The following is a 15,770-nucleotide window of genomic DNA, read 5'->3' on the forward strand; positions in this document are numbered from 1 at the left end:
TTATCATACTCTTATTTTTCTTAGGGCACATGGGATCTCAGTTTTTATTCCATATATTTCATTATATCTTAGGAAAAAAATATTAGTCCCATGATGTCTCTAAACACTAGATTTGATAAGACAATAGCTTTATCTGTAAAACTACAAGGATCACAATAACGTTTTTCTAATTTTTAAATAGATACAGAGACATGGACATGTCTAACATGTTTTATATGACAACTATTTAATAAATTCGCTCGACTTGACTACTGTTAAGTGTGAACATTTCAAAAGTTAGACAAAAAATGCTTGCCCTTTTGGTACCATATTTTCAGACTTTACCAATCATAACAAATAATACATTTACATTTAAAAAAAATCTTTTTAGTAGTTGATTTTGTTTACTTCTTTATTACTTTCAATTGTAATTTCATGTAATGCACTTTGTAACTTTCATAATAACAAAGTACAAACAAGTTAGTAGGCCTATCAATAGGAATGAAGAAGACGTAAATAAACTGACAAAGTAAAGGATATGAAAAAAATGTTTAGCTATGTGTAGTTTGAAGTAATACGTAGCCTATGCTATATATTTTTTACATGTTTAGCTCTCACAAATTGCATACCATTTTATTGTAAATTAATATTTACCATTAATTCATCCACTATAGTTTTTCATTAGCCTACGTAGCATAGTTTAACTTGTTAGTAAGTGCGTCATGCGTATTTAATGTAAATCAATATAAAGTAATGCTTTTATTTCTTAATAGGTGTTGATGTTTACGTTTGTATGTTTAGCTGTTGAGAAGTTACGTGTGACATTATTTATATTTTCATTATTTTTCGATCAATACAAGTAGGCGATTGCAGGTGCAGACTTTGCAAAAATGGCGTCTGATATGGCGGAGCTGTGCCATCAGTGACCACAACAACATCAGTGTTTGATCCATCATCTCCAGAGAATGAAGTCTGCCGCTGCATCGGGACTCGCGTCGGACAAAAAAACAACAAGCCGCCGTCATCATGGGAAACTACGGCCGCTCTACCGCAGATGTTTCTAACGAACAAGGCAATGAACATTTTCAGGGATTCCAGGAGACATGATCGCTTTTCACTTATTCAGCGCCCGTGTACTATCGAAGAAGAAGAAGTGACCTTCTCAGAGGAGGAAGATGACAGCGTTGAAAAAGGTACGAGACAAGATACACGGTGTTTGGGCATGAACACAGCCTGTTGTTGATATTGACTGTTTTCTCAAGTGCACCTACATGAAGGTCTGATGGAGGCTTTTCTGACGCAGGTGTGGCGCACCTGATCAAACTCACTAAAGTATAGATGTGAAAAGTTCTGCAGCGCATGGATGAGTCACTGACTGGTAGTTTGTCGCTTGTCAGGGTGTTTCCTGAACAATCGATAGCTGTGAATGATCATGATGCATGGTGTGTGGGTGAGGTTGTGAGATACATGGGTGAGGAGGTGGGGGAGGCAGGGTGGAAGGGACTCACAGCTTCTTCTCCCTCAAGTTTCTTTCTGTCTGTAAATGCCCACACGTTCCCATTGTGCCCCTCGTTTCAGTCAATCTTTGTATGTGTGTGTGTGTGTGTCCCTGGCGTGACTCAGCTGTATTGTAGCCTACTATATCTGTCATCCATCTTTTCATCTGTCACAGGTGTTACCATGGCTACTACAGACTCACTGCTGTCTTTTCTTTGAGAAGGACTCAGGTAAGAGGTGGGCCGGGTGAGTCAAACATAACGAGGAGATGTCATTCACGTTAATAAAAAGCTTTTTATTCATTATGTTATATAATGGCTTAAGGAATAAAAGACTTAAGATGGCAGCGTCTTGATGAGTTTTCACGGGGAGGAGCAAACCATTGTGGCTTGTTTTTGGGGTTTGGGCAAAGTGTAAAGAGACATCAATTATAAGACGGGTGATATTTTATTTTTATATTTCTTACCAACAAATCCCACTAAGTATTTCCTTTGAAGCCAAACACCAGTACATCTTATTGATGTTTTCCACAGACCTCCCCTCATGTCTGAAACATGATTAAAAAACCTCATCAATGAGCCACAACATTACGCAGGGTGACATTTCCCTTATTACCATAACCACAAGCTCTGTAACCGTGGAGATATTACCATATTTCAAGTTTTGAGGACTTCTCAGCTGAATTAATTCACAAAATGTTGATATGTCGAACAGTCTGCCTTGTGAATTGAACCAATGAAAATCATACAATTGTGGAGCCAGGGAAAATGTTGAATTTAAGATTTATTTAAAGATTTATATCATATCAACTGAATCTCTTAACTAGCACCAATTAATACGTACAGTATTACATACGTGCACTAAACTGCCTTACAGTATTATCACTTGCAAGAGAACACTTACCTGTATCCTAGCACGCTGATAATAGCATCTAACATAAACAATTTACCTTACTGTAGTTCACTTTCGATCAATCCTGCCTACACCATTACGTTGCCATAAAGTCACCTGCAAACCTGAAAAAAGTTCAGAGCAAAACCGGCTCAAGATACACTTATATTCCATGGAATGCTCTTAACATCCCGATAGCTATGAATATCTTAAGTGCTTTGACAACAAATCCATAAAAAAGAGCATAAAAGAGATAGTCTTTAATAAGGTAAACTCTGCACGACTCCTTCTCTCAGCAGAGGTCAGAGCACAGAGAAACATCGAAGGAAAAAGCTCTGCAGGGTTCCGCCTACTTTCTCTTTGCATTTTTGTTGGGGCATCTTAATTGATCAAATGCTCGCTCACATCAGCACAAACCTCAAATACTATCACTGTGATGCTTTTGAAGCTTAAGGCCAAGACGAAATCATAAAAGAGTCATATTATATTTGTGAATTTTTATTTACGCGGTTATAAATACCACAAACTCACACAGAAACAGCTATTCTTAAGACTCTCGTAACATGAGAACATAGTTTGTCACTAGGAGGTGTTTAATTAACTAATAAACACACACTTTGAGGTCAGGTTTGACTATTTTTACTCTGAGGCTTTTACCTTTCTGTTCTGCTGATTAATATCTCGGGGACATTTTGCACATTTATCCCAACACTAATTGTTACCTTGTGTTGTTCTGCAGTGTCTCAAGTTTTACAGCATTTGCTCGAACAATGATCACATATGTGTTAATCATTTCCTGGAAATGCCTTTTTAAGCATTACAAATGGGCTGACAGCGGAGTTTCCCGCTCACATCAGAGATTATCTGCGAGTTAATCGTGTGTAGGGTCCTACTGTGATTTGACAGGCTTTGTCAGCACAAAGGCTCCAGATGAAGTGAACGTGGATAAGGGAACTTCTCTGCTTGTTGGATGTGCATAACCTAAAGAATTGTTCTGAGTTTTTTCTTTATCTGCCATCCGGAGAACTTGCTCCTGATCATTCCTTGCTCATCAGTTTCTCAAGGTTAATGACTGTGTGTGGACTGGAGTATAAAGCCAGCAGTGATGCAGGAGCAGTGATGCTGTTTAGGACTCTTTGAGCATGAGTTAAAGATTTTTAAATAAGCATGAGCAGCATTTATAATTTCTGTTGTTTCTAAGGTTTTTAACCTAGAACAAGATTAATGCACAAATGTTTACATCTTGGTTATTTCCTAACACACTGCAGAGCTTGGTTACACCACTAGGTGGGACTGTTTACTTTACATACTGAAATACTGCTATGGCATACCTGCTGGTATAATTCAAAAACTGGCCACATCAGAATCCAGTACAGACAGAGTGCTGTGGTATTTAAAAAAGAATAGTTACATAGTTTGGTTTCTTATGGTGCCTAACAGTGTCATCATTTGTTAGGACTAGAGGAAAGCAATTCACTGGAGCACAGATTGTACTGCATCTCTGCTGTTGGAAATGTCCCCAACAAAATTAAAGTTTGTATTGTTATACGCAACATATGCTAATAATTTCAGTACTGTAGAAGCTTGTCTCCACGGTCTCATTATTCATGATGGCTAAGGGGTGAAATAGCATTACTTTGGCTAATTTGAATATTTGTGTCCAGAACTATTTATTTGAGCAGACACAGTACTGATATATAAATGTATATTTACATGTATGTTTTATTTGAGACTGGGCAGTTTAGAGAATTAGAGCACAAGATCTTATAAAGAAGGCAGCTTATTTTAAAACTTAGAATGTAGCTTGTTACCCATTCAAAGGGGATGTCAACACAATAGAAGGACCCGTTTTAATCCACTCACTTTGATTTGCTGTCAGTCAGTTTATATAACTGCACGTATTGGAATCTGCTGGTGGGATTGACTATGGTGACGATCCATTAGGACTGTTTAACAGTTGGCATGAGTCAATAGTGGGTTGAAAAACATTGCCTGTGTTCACCTGCACAGAAGTATAGAAACCAAGATGAGAACACATCAAGACATTTGAGCTCTTAGACCAGAACGTTGTTTTCATCTTTCTGTTTTCGCTTTGTCTTTCAGTGTCCTTATTGAAGCAGTCCTTCTTTTTGATCTGCATCAGCTATCGCTGATGAATCTTTTTCATTCAGCGAGGGAGGGCTCATATTTCTCTTGAAGCACCTCTACCCCCTCAGAATACCAATAAGTCTTACAATGGGCCTAAAATCAATATGATCCTTTCCAAATCTGTACTTCTTCCTCTCTCCGATTGTCTCTCAACCTTAGACGCTCTGCCGTGATATAGGACAGGGAAGAGGCTGGGGAAGGAGGGAGGACGTGAGGGGAATGTGAGGGCGGTCGTACTTGGAGATGCCGGTGGAGCTGTGTTCTGCTGGTTGGTGAAATATGCGGTCCTTTGGATAAAAGGTCATTTGAGGACTTCGAAAGACGGGAATGAGTTCAAGTCCTGTGTTGTAATTCCCTTGCAACTGGTGCAGTTGGACTGAAACCATCAGTTGCTGGCGTGCTTCCATAGTTTGGCTTTGTGCAACTTTGTCCACGGCTTGCATGCCATTTAAACACCTTGCACATGGGCTGAAAAAGACTTGTCTGATCTCGTTGACGTCAGCTGGGTCCCGACAAGACCAGGAAACGACTCGCTCCCTTTCGGTCGGAGGAGTGATGTCATCGCAGGGAGAGCTTGAGGTTGGACGAGACTTTATTGAGCTTGACGGGTTTTTTTTTACCTCATGCATCAGTCAGCATGCATCAGTCAGCACGAGGAAACAGAGCAGGACAGCTAAATAACACGGCAATTTGTTTGTGACTTGTTATAAACCCCCCTGAGAGGGAAAAGGGTGTGAGGCACAGAGAGAGAAAGTGAGATGCAGATAGGGGAAGAGGGACAGCGTGAGTGTGCATGCTGATGGGGATAGAAACGTGTGGAGCTTCAGAGCTGCAGAATCCTGAATCCAGCAGATGGAGACTCCGCGTCCGTGTTTTGCGGTGATCCTACGGAGCAACATGCAACTCGCGCCGCTGCCTCGCACTGCTGCAGTGGAGGAGTAAATGCGGAGCCCAACGCTGCTCCAGGTGATCCACAGCAGCCCAGCCCGGCAGACTGCTCCCTTCTTAGCCTTCCCTCCTCTCCTCCTCCTCCTCCTCCTCTCCTCCTCCTCCTCCTCCTCCTCCTCCTCCACCTCCTCTTCCTCCACCTCCTCTTCCCTCTCCTCATCTTCCTCTTCTGTCAGTGCTCCATTCCTTTGAGGGCTGTGAAAAAAAGAATAAGAAAGGAGCAGAAAAACAGAGGAGAAACCCTGCTTTGCCCCTCCATCCTCAGATGTGAAACACCTCTGCATGACTGTCCGCTGCTTCCCTGTCATCGTGTGAAGACGCACCGCATATGTGCTCCAATGTCTCCGGAGCATAGACTCGCTGCAAGGTAAGAAGACTTATTCAGAAAAAACGCTTTGAGCCTTTGCTGGCGCTTATTTTTTTCTCGAGACATTTACCGTGCAACTGTTACAGCATTGTGTGTGTGTGAATTGAACAGGTAGATGTGAAGTTGGCACAGCAGATAATTGGTATTCCACGCTATGGATAGAAAAATAAACCCCTCAGAGAGAGATCTTTATCGGATTTGAAAACAAAATGACATGTCTTCAGTTTTGGAGGTAAAGCATCTTGTTTCCCCTAAATCACAGCGATCCGTGCAGGTGTGTGTGTGTGTGTGTGTGTGTGTGTGTGTTCATATGTGTGTGACAGGAACCAGCAGGGTGGGAGGGATAGCTCCTCAACAAGGCTTCTCGATGGGCAACAAGGGGATTTTCATCTTGACAATGTGGCCAAACAGCTTTCCATCGATCTTCTTACGGCCACGGACGTCGGCACAATCTCTCTCTCTGGCTTGACTGACTGCCTTCTTTAATGGAACCAGTAGTTAATCATTATGTAATCATTTTGATCGGTCCTGCTTGGCTGCAGAGAGAGAAAGAAGGCTTTCCCGGTCGATTTACATGTTTGTCTTCATGCCTTATTCGTCACTGATGGAGGGAATTCAAGATGAAGAGAGGGAACCAAGGGGAGATAAGGATACAAGCAGGTTGACGGGGACAGTGAACGAAGAGGAGGAGGGAGGGGGGGGGGGGCAGGAGAACTTACTCCATCACTTCATTCAGCTGAACAGTTGTGAAAGCCTCAAAGCTATAACCTGTATGTGACCTAATGAGGGTTCATCACTTTACCACACACACACACACACACACACCACCACACACACACACACACACACACACACACACACACACACACACACACACACACACACACACACACACAACACACACACACACACACACAACACACACACACACACACACACACACACACTAGTTGGTGCTGCAGTGATATCCAAATCCTGCATTCTGCTGTTTGACAGAGCATTTGTGTGTGTGTGTGAGTGTGTGTGTGTGTGTGTGTGTGTGTGTGTGTGTGTGTGTGTGTGTGTGTGTGAGTGTGTGTGTGTGTGTTGTGTGTGTGTGTTGGTGTGTGTGGTGTGTGTTGTGTGTGTGTGTTGTGTGTGTGTGGTGGTGTGTGTGTGTGTGTGGTGTGTGTGTGGTGTGTGTGTGTGGTGTGTGTGTTGGTGTGGTGTGTGTGTGGTGGTGTGTGTTGTGTTGTGTGTGTGTGTGTGTGTTGTGTGTGTGTGTGTGTGTGTGTGTGGTGTGTGTGTGTGTGTGTGTGGTGTGTGTGTGGTGCTGTGTGTGTGTGTGTGTGTGTGTGTGTGTGTGTGTGTGTGTGTGTGTGTGTGTGTGTGTGTGTGTTGAAACCTTTGACAGTGACTCACGTTCCTTTTAGCTTCTGGATTCTGGATTTGTTTGCCCACAAATATCACAGAATGTGTTGGTTAGGAAAAAAATCTGAAAAAAGAACATCACCATAAACGCTTCTTTATCCCAAAACAAATTCACGTTCGGATAGCATGCCATGTTTTTGTTTTATAACTGTACAGCAGAGGACTGACGGATGCTCTTTATCACTGGGAGCATTAATCCTTGCGTTCTGACAGGCAGGCTCACGCATGTACTGTGCATGCAGCATTTGCCCTTGCAACGTGCTCCATTTCCTGGTACACTGTACAAACAGTGATCTAAAGGCACACCTGCATGCATACAGTCACAGTCACACAGCTATGTGCAGCTGCTTTCATGTGTAGCAAGGTGTACGTTTGTCATGTGTTGCATTAGGATGCAGAGGAGGATCTCAGAGGAGCAGAGACTCAGCTCCTCTCATCTCCCAGGCGGCTTTTACTGCTCTGATTCTCCAAAAGATACATATCCTCAAAATGCTTCATTATTTCGTGTCCAACAAGAATACAGTGTGAACAGCAGCATCCACTAGAGGCTGCTGTTCTTATAACACCACCACAGAAATGATGGGTGAGATGGTCCACATACAGTATGGTCTGACTCATTATGCAAGAGGCTTACTGCTACAGTGGTTACATTTAAAGTTCCATATTTTGAGAAATATGCATTTGCTTTCTTGCTGAGTTATATGAGAAGATTGACACCACTCTACGGTCTGTGCAGTTAATATGAGGCTACAGCTAGTTAGCTTAACTTAAACTCTGGAACCACATTGTAGGAACAACAGCCTGTCCTTTTACGGGGGCTTTTGTGTCCAGACTTCGAGTAACTTCCACAAGTATTAGCTGGTTGCCGGACAGGATAGCTGTTTAACCATGTTTTCTGTCTTTATGATGAGCTATGCTAATTTTATAAATGTGGAAAAGGGTTTATCCTTTAGGGAACATGAACGTTTATCAGTGTACCTGTTACATTAAGATATCCTAAATTGAGGATAACCAAAGAAGAAATTGGTCGTAAACAATAAAACAATAGGATTCATCCTGTGCAGCTAAGATCTCTGATATCTATAGTTCATTTTGAGACTTTGCCGTGTGTTGTAAAATTACGAGTGAGTTGTCCTCGGAGGAGCACGAATATTCAAACTAAACTTTACAATCTGGCGAGAACAATTAGCTGGATGGTAAGACCAACAGATAGAATGCTGTTAGAGCTTCTTTTTACATCCTTCTCAATAGCTGACACATAAAAACATCCTCTACACGTTAATTATAGATTTCATGTTCAAGATCTCTTTTGGACACGACATTGTGCTTTATTTGTCCTATTTTGCCACGGGGCGATCAGTCATTTGAAACAGTTTATAAAATGGCTAATTTGTTTGGTCACCCTTTTCGTTTTACTCACAGAGTGTTTGTTTGTCTTTAGGATTGACGCTGCAGTGCATCTGGCTGTTGATGGCATATTTTCTCTCTGTTTTGCTGCAGGGGTTTGGAGGTCAGGATTGAATGATTAACCAGCCATTAGCTGACGAGTTGATTCATTGCTGGGTGCAGAGCAGGACAACAATAGACATAACAGTGACTTCAGTTCAATTTAAAGTGATACATCCACAACATTTCTATTAAAGATACCCTTTCTGTTGTCTTATGTATGGTTTTAAATAAATAGCTGAAATGTATGTCTGTCCGTCTGCACAATACTGCTCTTTTCTCCTCAGACCTTTACTTGATCTCAACGATGGAAATTAATCAGTAACAGTTTTTATATTGCACTGAGAAGTTGAAGTGTTGATGACAGCCGCCTCAGGGAGTGACACTTTGTGAGATCTAACTATTAATTTACATTGAAATGATTCAGGATTTGATTTATTTGAGCAGCTTACCTATTTAGGTGTCAACGTGTTACAACTTCCCATCTTTCATCTGTCGTCACACTCTTGCTTCTTTCTGGTGACACCCTGGTCTTTTCACCTGCTTCCTCTAAACCAGTGTTTCTCAAACGTTTTCGTACCAAGGACCACTCAACCAATACAAAAACACTTGCGGACCACCTAACTCCACAAATATAAAAAAACACATAGTTTTTCTAGAACAGATTACAAATCGCCTGAAAATGGTACAAACAAGCGGTAACATGTGTGACGAAGGTGTTGCGCTGGGCTATATCATGCAATCGAAAGTGAAACTTAACCTCGCTCCATTGCGGAGATATTCCCGCGAGAGTGCGGGAAACTTAAATAAATAAATAAATGTGAAATGTTACCAATATACTCACGGACCACTAGGCGGCGCTAGTTTGACACACTTTGAGAAGCACTGCTCTAAACTATCACTTTAGGGATATTGTCAACAAAGACTTTCAGTTATTTGCAGCTCAAGATAAAACGAGTACAGAAAATACATTATTGTAGATCCAAAAAGCAGAACATTATAAAGCACACTTGCATATCTTCTCTGTACAGCCAACATTTGCACCACAAACGTGTAATTGCTCAAATGTATTGAGTAGGAACGATTATTGAACCATTATCAGTCAATTACCAGATTCTTTGTTGACTAATGAATGACCAATCATTTTGTCTATAATCCTCACATTTGAGAAGCTGGAACCAAAGACTATTTAGCATTTTTTGCATGAAAGGTTTTATCTGATGTCCTATTCATTGTAACTAAGCAATATGTTCTGTTATATTCTCGGCTACAGTGTTTGTCTACATTGTTTTCCTGCTGCAGTGACCCAAGACTCCCCACAGGGACCATTAACGTTTCACCTCCGCTTTGTTATCTTAATGTTTCCTGGGCCCCTGATGTTCAGTCTTGTGGCACAAACGAAGAGTAGCTGGATGGAAATAACCAGAATCCTGATTCCCATTTTAATCCCTCTTAGTGGTGCTTGGTATAATACCATGTTAGGTAGCGAGAGAAGCTGCGTGGGTGTATGAGTGAGTGGAAGAGTGAACATGAGTTAGAATATAGAGAGCATTCAGGAGAGTGAGCTGGAAATTGGCAGCAAAAAGCACAATTGATACCATTTATTGTTTTGTACTAGAAACATGGAAACACGCACTCTTCTCACATTTGATCTGAGCACCTAACTGTGAATGACATAACTGCAGGGGATGTGGTTGAATGTTTTGGAGGATTTAGGACTCAGAAAGGGTTTGTGTAAACACGTGTCTTGACTGTATGATATACAGGTATGTCAGAATAGCCTTAATCACACAATATGCTTTATACCACACACGTTTAAGTGCTGGTGAGTGTCCATTCTGAATTTCAGGGCAAATGTGAGCACTCTCATTGTCACTCAAATATCAGTTACTTTAAAACAACCTCAGTGAAATGTTTCTCTGCTCTACAAAGCTTGCACTATGACCTACACTCTCAAAAGATTAGCTTCTTGGGGTTTTGAGGCAGAATCAGAAGCAAATTCCTTGAAATCAGGGGGTTTATTTGAAATTGAATGCCTGGCTTGTGTGTTTTTATTAAAATCTATAAGGTACAATGCTAGATATGAAGGGAAATCATTGACGAGCAAGGACGAGACTGAACTCATGCAATCTGCATTGATCAGCTTGAGGAGAGAATCCCTTGACACAGTGTATTGACCTCGTTGAGCATGAGGAAACCCCTCATCCAGGTGTGTGTGTGTGTTTTTTTTTGGGGGGGGGGAAAGCTGTTGCAATTAATAATGTAATCAACCGCCTGGTGTGTGGTGTGGTTTGGCTTCCTTAATGAGGACTGGATTCATCCTCAGTCTCTGACAGTACGTCGAGTGGGATATGCTGCTCTCCAGCCTGTTTCCATGGAGATACACAGGAGCTGTAGTGTTGCCCCCCCCACCCCCCTTCTGCTGTACATTTCTACCAAACAGTGCTGCTTCATGAGAGGGATCTGGGCCAGGGTGTGCATGAGTGTGTGGGATATAACGGTGTGAAAACAGGCACATTTACACGTATCGCGTTATTGGCGGAGAGGCTTATGCTATTGAGGTAGTATTAAGCTCTGCGACTGCACTGAATGTGCAAGTATGTGTGTGTTGCAGCTCACTTTCTCTGATAGTGTGGTTGTGAAGTGTGTGTGTTGTAATATCTCCTCTGGTGTGATGCTGGTAGTAGCTGCTAATCTTGATTATCCTCTGTAGCAAATGTCCAAGTGTGAGCGTGACTGTGTGTGTCAGTGTGTTACAAAGGCTGTATGGTGAGTGGTTATTGACAGGGTGTGTGTGAGAATGCGCATGTTGGGTACGTGAGCTAGTGAGTCAGAGTGACACTATCACTGTGACAAAAAAAGAGTGACAGAGAAGAGTGAGAAGGTTTGGAAGAGGGAGACGGGGAAACAGAAGGTGGCAACACATGATCTAATGAATGCAGAAAACGACGGTTGAATGCAAACCGTGAACAATATGATCTCATTCAAAGCTGCATTCTGTGAGCTATATTTGGGCCATTGTATGTGTGTAGTAACTGTTTGTATCCCAAGAGGGCTGTAAAGACAGAAACTCAGGTGACAAATGTTTCCTGGCCGAGCAAAGAGGCCACCACGGGGACCGAGAGCGTGGAAAATAGCTGCAAAAAGGATTTTTCTGTGTTGGCAGAATGAAGCAGTGCAGACCTGAGCAGCGTCCTGCTGAATGAAGAAGGCCAGGGCGATCCCTGTAGCAACAGCTTTTCTAATCCCGAAGCTCTGCCCTGTCAATATGCATCCTGTATCTGTTTGAAGGGTAGCTCCGCACTTTGATTCATCGACCCTATCTGTTAGTTTTTAGGTGATGCTGCCTGGTTTTGTCAGAAGCGCATGGTAATTGAGATACAGCCGAAGTAAACGTTTCATATCAATTACATTTGATCTGCTAAAACCAAAAGATAATCCGTTTACTATTGCAGAGGACTAAGAACACGTCAAATACTCTCACAGTAGAAGCAGTAGCCGGCAAAGATTGGGGATTTTGCTAACAATGATTCAGATAAAAATGGTGGCAGATTAATTTTGATTAATTGACTAATTGTTCTTTATTTATTTTTTATTTATTTATAGAAGGACCATGCATACAAAAACATTAATCTCAGCAAAGAGAAGAGATGCAATATGCCAGATTATAGCTAATAGCTAATTTCCATCTGTGGTCCTCAGGCAGGTTCATAACAATCAATAAACAAATAATAACATTGCATGATCTCTATCAGTCAAACCATTTTAAAACCTGATTTAAGTACAGCTCAATAAATTAATACATAGTACGCTTGAAACACTCTACACTTGTACACTCTACATGTGAGCAAACAGTTACTTTATGTACACATCCAGCAGTTACGGAGCAACATTAACATTCATGTGGAGTGGTGCTGCGGACACCTGATGAATGTAAGTCCAATATTTACTCTCCTTTTCTAACTCCTGAGGGAAATATCTGTCTCTTTAGCTGCTAAATCTTCAACTGTGTTCACCAGCCAGTCGCAAACTGTGACTGTCTGCTGCTGTGTGATCGGTGTTTGCTGAAAATAGCTGCCAGCCTGCGGCCAAAAACAATGCTTAATCAGTAAAAGATTGAACCACATCGTTGTGGGCTGGACAGGTCAACAAAGAGCTGAAAGAAGCAAATACGCAAACTCTTTCCTTCCACAACGTTTCTCATTGATTAAGGAATAGTTATTACAAATGAAATGATAAGAGCAACTTTAAATGGATAAAAAAAAATGGTGGTCAGATAAAATAATTTTGTAGGTGTATAGTAAGTATCTAAGTATTTTTTTAAATCCTCAATATGGTCATAAGACACACATCCCCAACCATATACACAAAGCAGATATTGGATACAACAGTAAATGGATACATGAGGGAAACATTTTCTTGATTAGTTCTTACATTTTACATTTTCATACCATAGGAAAAAAGGTATACAAATCGGCTTTATCGACCTATGTAGTTTAAATAGGATTGCTATCATGCGTGAAATTGATTTGAGTGTGTGTGTGTTCTCTCTGCCAGCATCCATAGTGAGCATCTCCATAGCTGATAATAGGATGTGCAGGGTGCAGGGTGAGCCTGTGGAGAAGCTGGGTGGTCGCAGTCATGTCAGTCCATCGCTCTCTGGGGAGCACTTATAGGATCAGTAGGGATAGGGCAGGAGAGAAGCTGTGTGTGTGTGTGTGTGTTTTATGTGCGTGTGTGGACACTAAGGTTAACATTACCACATGGGGTTAATCCTTGGCCAGTGCCATGGTACCCGCCGTGTGTTAATGGCCAAAGTGTTCTGACTCACACAGGGTGGCGCCGCCTGCCAGGTGGTACATGTCCACACAGGGAATTCAATGTGCTAATACTAATGTGCTGAACCAGCAGCCAGTCAGGTAAGGGGGAAACCTCAACCTCACGGCGTGGCACGGTACACCACTAAGATGGTTCACTCAGCTGGACGCTCACTGTTTCTAAAAGAGGAAACATCTGCTTTGACTGGCTTTCATCCAAATAATTTGTGCTTCATCACTTCAGTGATAAGGAATCTCTTTATTCCAGGTTACTGTCCTGTATGCACAGCCAGAAGAGAACAGTATAAACAGTGTTTTCAACTTCTTTTGTAGTTGATTTTAAACAAAAACTGACTTTCTACCCTGAACAATTCTTTCAACGTTCAATTACTTTGGCAAATGCCTAAGTACTCTCTAATCAGGAGGCTTTGCCCACTTGGAAACAGCAATCTAAGAGGTTTTTTACTTGACTCCAGCAGGCTGCTGGCATACAGCCTCCTCAGCCTGGGCTAAACAGCAAACCCTTGGCATGAGCATCAGCACAACTTGAGCGTGGAAGTGGAATATCAATAATGTTGGATATTCCACTCAAAAATGGATCCATCAAGACTCTTATGGATTAACTTGAGTTTGCTTTTGAGTTCACTTAGCAGTATGGTTAATGTTTTAATTGTGGTTATTAAGATGGTAATCCTTTTAAGAGAAAACTATTTGAATAAAAACATCACTGCTAGGACTGCTTTCAGGGGTATGTTTTGCTGCTCTGATGAAATTTGATATAATGGGCTTTAGAGCATTGTGGCAAAGTGAATACTTCATTTCTTTATATTTGCTGAAATACCTTAACTAAGAGTACAGCGTTTTTCAATTAAAATGTGTGCATTACCGGCACACGAACGAAATGAAACCGTTTAGTTTGAGGCCTTTTAGCCTTGGAGTATTTTAATTGCACGGTGTTACATTGATCTGTCCCTACAGAAATAGTGGCCTTTAGTCTAAAGTGTCATGGCACACAGTGACACACAGTCTGACTCCCTGCAGGTGGAGACAGACTAATTCTAAAGTAATTATGGGAAATAGGGCTTGTCTTGGTTTGCTCAGAGGATTCTGCATTGGGTGAAAAGTGTTGACCTACCTCTGGGATCGTGATCTAGAAAAACCCATATCTACTGACCAGATTTTACAAATACAAGTTCAGGGTGTCCGCGGGGTCTTAAAAAGTATTAAAAGTTGATAAATCAATTTAGCGAAAATTAAGGCTATTAAAAAGTATTAAACGGCATTTTCCAAGGTATTACATTTTGTAGCTTGTTTTCAATAAGTATATCAATTGTCCAAAGAGGTTGTATTCTACAGTCTGCCTGAATGTAATCATTGCGTAGGTGTGTAGTGTGATTCTGTGTAGTTTATTTATGGCATCCCGTTGGATTGACGTCATCTGAACAGGACATCGCACGCTCACTGCTTGATAGCGTGCGAAGGTCCGTTTACGCTGGTTGCTAAACAACATCGTTATGGGGAAATGCAAGTCTGCGTCCAAATGGTTGGAAGATAAGGAGCAAGGACAATCAATACTGTGTATAGTAAATGTGAGGTGAAGTGTGTCGCCAAGGTAACCGGTTAGAACTCAAAGTGGCGATGAGGTCTTCAAATGTATGAAAAGGGTCTTAAAAAAGGTCTTAAAAGGAATTACATCTGACTTTAAGATTCCTGCATATACCCTGAAGTTAGAAAGACAGGAGAAGCTGTCACCACATGAGTTAAAGAGAGTGTTCAAAGTGGGGTTGTATGAGGTAGGACCATAGTCTGTGTATAACCTACAGTAGATGGCGGTTGGCTCACCCCAGTTTTGGAGACAGTAGAAGCACTGGAGCAAAGGAACGTACTGCTGCATATGTGGGCAGCACCGAAGCTATAAAAAAACCATCAGTTTAAGTTTAGGCTATATCAAGATTTTTTCACAGCTTTGCCTTTCCTTCAGACAGTTCTTTCCAACAGGGAACTAAAGCTTGCAGAATCTCAGGTTTGCTGGTTTACTTCTCTAATTCTGTCACGGTCTTCAATGGAGTCAAAAAGCTGTAACTGTTAGAAATGGCTGTTTGGTAGCAAGATAAAGCAGGGAACGTTTCTTGATATAGTGTTGACTTAAGACTAATAATGATTGTTTTAGCTGGGCCTTTCTTTTATTTTTTAGCCTAAAATAGGTTTTGCTGATACCCCCATTGAAAGCAGTGCATTGTTTTGCTTCCATGCTGGTACTCCTGTCT

At 41.5% G+C, this 15,770-nt stretch overlaps 1 protein-coding gene across 11 annotated transcripts in view; it reads left to right on the forward strand.

Annotated features, from left to right (window-relative positions):
- Window positions 1-873: 873 nt before the first annotated feature.
- Window positions 874-15,770, forward strand: part of LOC117548990 (disks large-associated protein 2) — a 105,254-nt gene continuing 90,357 nt past the window's right edge. For 9 of the 11 annotated variants that reach the window (XM_034220590.1, XM_034220530.1, XM_034220544.1 and 6 more), the window contains exon 1: window positions 874-1,172. In XM_034220590.1, the coding sequence (XP_034076481.1) occupies window positions 1,034-1,172 (139 nt within the window). In that variant the 5' untranslated portion in view covers window positions 874-1,033. Of the gene's footprint in view, window positions 1,173-1,651; window positions 1,707-5,262; window positions 5,831-15,770 lie in introns of those variants that run through there. The other 2 variants (XM_034220576.1, XM_034220597.1) reach the window with 2 other exon arrangements.

The sequence above is a fragment of the Gymnodraco acuticeps genome, unplaced genomic scaffold (assembly GCF_902827175.1).
Source record: "Gymnodraco acuticeps unplaced genomic scaffold, fGymAcu1.1, whole genome shotgun sequence".
Taxonomy (NCBI): domain Eukaryota; kingdom Metazoa; phylum Chordata; class Actinopteri; order Perciformes; family Bathydraconidae; genus Gymnodraco; species Gymnodraco acuticeps.